Below are 8,581 nucleotides of genomic sequence, written 5' to 3'. Positions count from 1 at the left end.
TTTTTTTTTTTTTTAAATGAGATTGCCTTTTTCTCCTTGTGTCTAGATCAGTGACTTATAGAATGTCTCTCATTCTCAGTGTGTTTGATATTTACTCATGATTAGATTTGGTTAGATATTTTGACAAGAGGCTGCATAAGTGAAGCTGGACCTTTCTTAATGCATCAATTTGGGAGCACATATTGTCAGATTGTCCTGCATTTGGCAATGCCAATTTTGGTCACTTGGTAAATAAAGTGGTAATTGCTATCTCTTTTTAATCTGAAAGTACTTTTTCTCTATAATTAATAAATAATTTGTGACTAAATATCCTGTTCCCTCACAAATATTACCTGGTGATTTTAGCACTAACTCTTGGCTAAATCAGTTTATACATATGGGGTTGCAAATGATAATTTTATGTCACTCCTTTTACATTTATTGATTGAACTTTATAGCTGTTAAAATCTTAACCTCTGATAAAAAGTAACGTTTAAATCAGAGCTGTTGTGTTAGCGTAGGTAGGTCGTCTGTAACCCCTTCCTCCCACCTGTCAGTTTTATCTATATTGTAGTGTAGCATTTCTAATGAAATATAGTTGACCCTTGAACATTAAAGGTTTGAACTATGCAGGTCCACATATATGCAGATTTTTAAACACCAAACTTGTATGGAAAGTATAGTATTTGTGAGATGTGAAACCCACACCACTGAGGGCCAACCTTTTCTTTATGTAGGTTATGCAGGGCTGACTTTGAGATTTGAGTATGCCTAGATTTTGATATGAGGAAGGGATGTCCTAGAGCTAATCTCCTGCATGTACTGAGGGACAGCTGTAGTCCCTTAATGGCCACTTCTGTTGTAGGTCTTCTTAAGACACTAACTGCAGTGTTTATATGTCTGTGTATGACTTTCATAAGCTATTTGAGGATTTTTTAGGACTTCTTATATCCGTGTCTTCATGTCTGGTGTTTTATTTTGCCAGTTTCTATTGTGGTTACTATAATACATTGAATTATAAAATATAAAATACATTCATGAACCAAGATAGACATTAACAAGGGAGAAGTACATAGAACATTGAGAAAATAGAATGAACTTTTTTTCATTTGAGATAGAGTCTTGCTCTGTTGCCCCTTCTAAAGTGCAGTGGTGGGCGGTGCCTGTGGCTCAAAGGAGTACGGGGCCGGCCCCATATGCTAGAGGTGGCGGGTTCATACCCAGCCCCAGCCAAAAACTGCAAAAAAAAAAAAAAGAAAAGAAAAGAAAATGCATTGGTGTCATAGTAGCTCACTGAGACCTCAGACTCCTGGGCTCAAGTGATCCCTCTGCCTCAGTCTCCCAGGTACCTGTGTCTACAGGCATGTGCCACAGGCTAATTTTTCTATTTTTTGTAGAGACCGGGTCTTGCTGTTGCTTAAGCTGATCTCAAACTCCCAAGCTCAAGGGATCCTCATGCCTTGGCCTCCCAGAGTGCTAGGATTGTAGGTGTGAGTCACTATATCTGGCCATGGAATGAATTTTTAAGTGACTAAACTATATCTAACTGTAACCTGGAAATAGAACTAGTTCAGCTATGAACAAATTAATCACTTTATTAAGGGAAAATAAATGACAAAATAAGTACTGGTTTGTGAAACAGAGGATTCATTTGAATTACACATAGAATAAATTTAAACTCAGTCTACTTTGACCATGTCTTAGACAGAAAATGTGTTTCTAGGTCACTTTTCCTTGAGGGCAGTTGGTATTCATGGAAGGAATTTGAATATAATCATATTATATTGAAATATAATATCAACTTGCCTGTAATTCAGGTTGAGAGGGCTTTGTACATTTGTGGCATAGGAAATTTAATGTGTCTGAAGTGAAAGTTATAAATTACAAAATCAGGTAAATAGCAGTTTAAGATGCTTTATGTGTCTTAAATAGGAAAGAATGAAAAAGTTAAATCTAGAATAATGATTAGTTATGAGTAATTATTGTCCTTTTGTAGAATTCACAAATCATTCATGTGACAAAAAACTAAAGACCAATGATTTTTATTGAAGAACTTAAGAACCTTAAGAGCCAGATTTTAAAATTAGAATGCCTACTTTAATGCCTTTTCCTGTAGGTGCTCAATAAGAATTTATGGCTTTTATTAATTAATGATAGTTAAATTTTCATTTATAAGATAATTGGTTATATCTAAACATGTAACAGTAATGATATTTCTTCTTTGTGTTTTAGACTATCCCCATAAATATGGTCCACAGGGGGGCTGTGCAGATCATTCAGTATTTGACAGGATGAGGAAGTATCAGATGACTGGTGTAGAGGAGAGAACACAGGTAAGAATTTTAACATTAGCTTGCATTTAAGAGATGGAAATAAACTTAGGCATATGTTTCGTTTCTGCATTTAAAAATGTATGTTCTAGGATTTCTGAGAGCTAGACATCACTCTAGGAAAATAATATACATTTTTTAATGCTCAAAGAAGCCAGATAATTTGACAATAATAAAGGGGTGGTGCTGAAATTTAAATATAAATATGGATTATTCAAAGAATGTTACAGGTCCTAAATATATAAATACTGTGCCTTTTTTTTTTTTTTTTTTGCAAAAGAGTCTCACTCTGTTGCCCAGCTGGAGTGTTGCACATGGCATAGGTGTAGCTTACTGCAGCCTCAAACTTTTGGGCTCAAGCAATTCTCCTGCTTCAGCTTCCTGTGTAGCGAGGACTACAGGTGTGTGCCACAATGCGTGGCTAATTTTTAAATTTTTTTGTACAGACCAAGTATTGCTGTGTTACGCACTCTAGTCTCAAATTCTTGACCTCAAGTGGTTCTCTTGTCTTGGCCTCCCAAAATGCTGGGATTATAGATGTGAGCCAGAACACCTAGATTTGCCTTACATTATACAATAAAAATTGTTGAATCTGAATTTGAATTTCATGTAAATGTTTGTTTATGTTAGTATTATTAAAAATTAGAGTGACAACTGGCCCTGGTTTGTCTAGGTATTCCTTAGTTTTATGTTTTTTGCTTTTTTTCTTCAGAATATTAGAACTGCAACAAAAACTAACTGGGCATTGTGGTGGGCGCCTATAGTCCCAGCTACTTGGGAGGCTGAGTCAAGAGAATTGCTTAAGCCCAAGAGTTTGAGGTTGCTATGAGCTATGATGCCATTGCACTCTACTGAGGGTGACATGGTAAGACTCTGTCTCAAGAAAAAAAAAAAGTAGTAGGGTGGAGTAGTGTTTCTTGAACCATGGAGATTTGTATTTAGATCTGTTTCTTGATCTGCAAAATGGCATTTACAATTCTATTTCAGATGGATCTTTTTAATTTAAATGAGATTTTATTCTGACATTTATTGAACAAGTATGTATTGGTCTTCTGCCACATGTCAGAATATGTGGTAAATTCTGGGAAAATGTGGAGATTAAGATGAAGGTTTTTTCTGAAAAAGCATGTAGTTTAATTGGAGACACAGAAAAACAATTTAGGTAGTAAGAGATAGAAGATTAAATGTAGTGACACTCTATACACAAGAGGAGTAGCTAACCTAGCCTTGGAAGAATTTGAGGACAATAATAAGAAACTTAAAAAATAAGTAGGTGGCCATCACAGTGGCTCATGTCTAGAATCCCAGCATTTTGAGAGGCCAAGGTGGAAGGATCACCTTGAAGTCAGGAATTCAAGTCCAGTCTGGGCAACATAGTGAAATATTTAAAAATTAGGTGGGTGTGGTGGTGTGTGCCTGTAGCCCTAGTTATTTGGGAGTCTAAGACAGGAGGATCAATTGAGTTCAAGAGTTTGAGGTTAGAGCAAGCTGAGATTGTGCCACTACACTCCAGTGTGGTAATGGAGTGAGATCTATCTGGAGGGAGGGGGATAAAAAGAATAAGAATTAGGTTAGCGGCTGGGTCCAGTTGGTCTTGCCTGCAATCCTAGCACTCTGGGAGGCCGAGGTGGCTGGATTGCTTGAGCTCACAAGATCCAGACTAGCCTGAGCCAGAGTGAGACCTCATCTCTAAAAATAGCCAGGCATTGTGATAGGTGCCTGTAGTCCCAGCTACTTGGAAGGCTGAAGCAAGAGAATCTCTTGAGCCCAAGGGTTTGAGGTTGCTGTGAGCTATGACACCACAGCACTCCACCAAGGGTACATAGACTCTGTCTTTGAAAACAAAACAGAATTAGGTTAGCCGTGAGAAGGAAGGAATATTCCAAGCAGTAGGAACAGTGCATTCAAAAATCAGAGAAGTAGATCAGTAAAGAATCTTTTCCTTGGGGGATTGGCATTCAAGACTGTCAAAACCAGGGTCTTGGAGACCTAGTCTTGGAAAAGTTGGAATTGATGAGAAAACTACTGATGAGTAGTTTTAAGTGACAGTGGCTTGTACTAATACAATATAATACTAGTATGGACAATGTACATAGAGGAAACGAGACTACAGATTGCTACATATGCTGGGGGGGTTTAATAGGGTAGCTTGATGAAACGTTAATGTGCAAAAGTGGGTTGCATTTATTTAGGTCAGTAGTGGACTCGGAAATATAATGAAAGAGAGGCAATAATAATATTAGAAAATATCATGTATTGCAGAATAAATGTAACAAAGAATTACAAGACCTATATGAGGAAAATCAAACCTTTTTTTAAAAAAGTTAAGAAAGATGGATTTTGAATAATTGAAGAGATATACTATGTTAATGGAAAAAATATTTAATATCATATAAATGTCAGTTCTTCCTAAAAGGGTTTAAGATTTATTACAGTAATTTAGAGTGTGGTATTAGTGGGATGGACAAATTACATAGAGAAATAAACTTGAGTGCTCAGGGACAGACCCACATATATATATGAAACTTTATGTGGTAGAGTTGTAATCTTCAATTAGTAAGGAAAAGGTGGGAGCACTGAATAAGTGGAGCCAGATAGAATGTTAATCTCTTGGGAAAAAGATGAAGTTGGATCTCTATGTTATACCATATTTACAATAAAACAAAAGTCTAAATAAAATATTAAATGTCTAAAGTGAAACTTTAAAACTCATATATCTTCCTTTCTGGCTGTGATGGAGTACCTGATGGAGGAACTGATAGCCAAGTAGGCCTCCTCAGTAAATAGCTAAAAAGTGGAACAGAATACTTAAAATTATGTTCAAATATTTGACAACTGGCAGTGCAGGATTGAGATCTTTGAGAGTAGTGAAATATTATCTCTGATTTCGTTGCCTTTTTGACTAGAACCAAAATTTCAGATATGGCACAGAGAAGGGGATCTCAAGAAGAGGATGAAGTACACAGCAATCTTTCTGAGTTTAAGAATCAGAGGTCAAAGTTGAGAGAGGCTATGGTGTCTGTACTTACGGGCAGAGAGAGATCTATGTTGAGAAAAAGCTGCAGATACCTGCATAGGGGTTGCCTTGAATCTTAGCTGAATACCAACCTGTGCCCGCACAGTGTAAGATTCTATGAGAAAACCTTGAAACTGTGAGATAAAAACTACTGGGGACTATATGAAATAAACAACTTATTAGGAGTTACACATGATAGAGATTGTAAGCCATTGGTAAAAGTAGGACTAACCTAGCCCCAGAGTAAAGACTATTCCAGACTTGTCCTAACTAAGCAGGAAAATAAGCCTCAAAAAAGTCAAGATGATTTTCAAATAAATTAGCTGCCTATCTATGAAAAGTTCAGTATTTATTGGGAAGACACTAAATCCAGATATTTAACAATATAACTTCACAATGTTTAGGATTCAAAGAACATTACTAAATAACAAGAAATGAAAAAATGTGATTCATAATCAGGAGAAAAACCACCCAGGTAGAAACAGAACCCAGTATTTACAGACATTAACAGACAAGAACTTTAAAACAGTTATTGTTAATATGTTTAAAGAATTAAAGACATGAATACAAAAAGGAGTTAGTAGAAATTCTAATAAAGAACCAAATGTAACTTCTAGACTGAAAAATATATTATCTGAAGTGAAAAATTTAGTGGATGGGCTTATGAGCAAATCAATTATTATAGAACTCAAAATGAGTAAAATTGAATAAAGGAAAATAAATCAATAGATATTATCTACATCTAAGCACAGAGAGAATAATTGGAGTCTAGGGAGAAGTGATGTAGAAAAATATATTTAAAAATTAATGCCTCCAAATTTTTCAGATATGAAGAAAAATTTCAATCCATGTTCCCAGAAGGTCAATGAAACTCAAGCAGGATGAACACAAAGAAAATCATACTAGGTTTTCTTATAATTATTGGAAACACCTAGAAATGAGAAAACTGTAAAAGCAACCAGAGAAAAGAAGATACATTTACTCACAGGGGAACAAAGATAAGTGTAACTGCTGCCTTCTCATCACACAGTGTAAACCAGAAGACATAGAAAGATATCTTCAAAGGATTAGAAAAAAATCCTGGCAAACTAAGATTCTGTATTCTGTGAAAATAATTTTCAAAAATATGAGCAAATTAATGATCATTTCAGATAGATAAGAGCTGAGAGAATTTGTCTGTAGGAGATCTTCACTGCAAGAAATGTGGAAAAGATTTTCACTGTATTTTCTTCAGATAGAAAAAAGGTTATCAAATGGAAACTCGATTCTATACAAGGAGTGAAGAGCATAAAATAGTAAATATGTAGGTAAATATGAAGGATTTTTCTCTTATTTAAAAAATTTCTTCAAGAGATTATTAACTTAAATCAAAATAATAATGTATAATAGGTTTTACAATCTACAGAGAATCAAAATTTATGACAGTAGCACAAAAGACAGAAGAATAGAAGTACACTGTTGTTTCTTACACTATGTGAAGTAATACAGTTTTGGCAGGTAGATTGTTCTGTGAAAAAGGTGGATATTGCAAACTATAATGCTGAGGTCAATATGGACCCATAGTCAGCTATTTGGTTTGGTAATAAAGTTTTATTGGAATACAATCATACCCATTCACTGACTAATTGTCTATGGTTGCTTTTGCACTGTAGTGGCAGAATTAAGTAGTTGTGACAGAGACCATGTGGCCCAAAGGTCTAAATATTTACCATTAGGTCTTTTAAGAAAAAGTTTGTAGAAATGTCTTCTGCCCTGGAGCAACCAGTGAAAAAAATAAAGTAGATACAGTTAACAGATCAGTGAACGACATTAAATGTAATTAAAAATACATGGTTAATTTAAAAGAAGGCAGAGAAAGAGAAAAAAGGAACAAAGAATAGATGGGACAGATAGGAAATAAATAGCAAGATGGTAAGTTTACATCTAAATATATCAGTGATTGCATTAAATATAAATGGACTAAACATAAATTAAAAAGCTGAGATGGTTAGATTAAAAAAGCCAGACCAAACTGTCTAAAAGAAATGCAATTTAAGTGTAAAGACACAGAGTTTAAAAGTAAAAGGATGGGGGAAACGGAGGGGATGGAGGGTAATTGGTGGGACCACACCTATAGTGCATCTTACAAGGATACATGTGAAACTTACTAAATGTAGAATATAAATGTCTTACCACAATAACTAAGAAAATGCCATGAAGGCTATGTTAACCAGTTTGATGAAAATATTTCAAATTGTATATATATAAAACCAGCACACTGTACCCCATGACTGCATTAATGTACACAGCTATGATTTAGAAAAAAAATAAAAGGATGGGAAACACATGTCATATGAGCACTAATCATAAGAATTATAAAGTGACAATATTAATATCAAACAATATAATTCAGTTCACAGACTATCACTAGAGACACCTATCATAATGATAACAAGTATCACTTTATTAAAGAACAGTAACAGTTCTAAATGTTATTTAATAGTATAGTTATTGTCAGTATTATTAGACCTGTGAAATATGTGAAGGAAAAACCAACAACTGAAAGGAGAAATGGAAAACTACACAAATTATAGCTAGAGATCACACTCATTTTTGAGTAGAGAAGTGAATAGATTGATAGAGCAAGTAGACAAAAAATTAGTAAGGATAGAGAACACTTGAACACCCCTATGAAACAACCTGACCTAATTAACATTTGTAGAACTCTCCACTGAATAATGGTAGAATACACAAGTGCATGCAGAACATTTCTTCAACATATACTAGGCCATAAAAAAAGTCTTGGTAAATCTAAAAGAACTGAAATTAAACAGAATAGTTTTTTAGGTCTCCCTTGACACCTTTTAAATGATCATGTTAGAAAAGAAAAATCTATAATCAGTCATGTAAGTATCCATTTTTTAGAGCTAGACAAGGAAGTACATGTTAAACCCTAACTAAGTAGAAGGAATAAAGCAACAGGTAAAAGTAGATATGAATGAAGTAGAGAACAGCAGGGAAAATTAATTGAGGAGATTAACATGATTGATAATCTAGCTAGTCTGACCAAGAAATAAAAAATACAAATTAATACTATCAGACACAAAAAAGGCAATATTACTGTAGACTTTAAATGCATATTTTGAACACCTGGAACCAATAAATCCAACAATACCAATTTAATAGAAAAAAATCCTTTATAGACACAAATTAAGAAAAATAGCACAACCAATAAGAAATCTGTGAGTGGCCAGGCACCTGTAGCTCAGTGGATGCC

At 34.6% G+C, this 8,581-nt stretch overlaps 1 protein-coding gene across 1 annotated transcript in view; it reads left to right on the top strand.

Annotated features, from left to right (window-relative positions):
• The window catches only part of ADAM10 (ADAM metallopeptidase domain 10), a 117,141-nt gene that overhangs the window by 52,272 nt on the left and 56,288 nt on the right, over positions 1-8,581 (top strand). The window contains exon 5 of the mRNA XM_023509983.1: positions 2,212-2,312. Coding sequence (XP_023365751.1) covers positions 2,212-2,312 — 101 coding nt within the window. The remainder of the gene's footprint in view (positions 1-2,211; positions 2,313-8,581) is intronic.

The sequence above is a fragment of the Otolemur garnettii genome, unplaced genomic scaffold, assembly GCF_000181295.1.
Source record: "Otolemur garnettii isolate 467f Iridium unplaced genomic scaffold, OtoGar3 scaffold00011, whole genome shotgun sequence".
Taxonomy (NCBI): domain Eukaryota; kingdom Metazoa; phylum Chordata; class Mammalia; order Primates; family Galagidae; genus Otolemur; species Otolemur garnettii.
The sequence above is the reverse complement of the archived record's forward strand: the minus strand, read 5'-3'. Positions and strand labels throughout refer to the sequence as shown.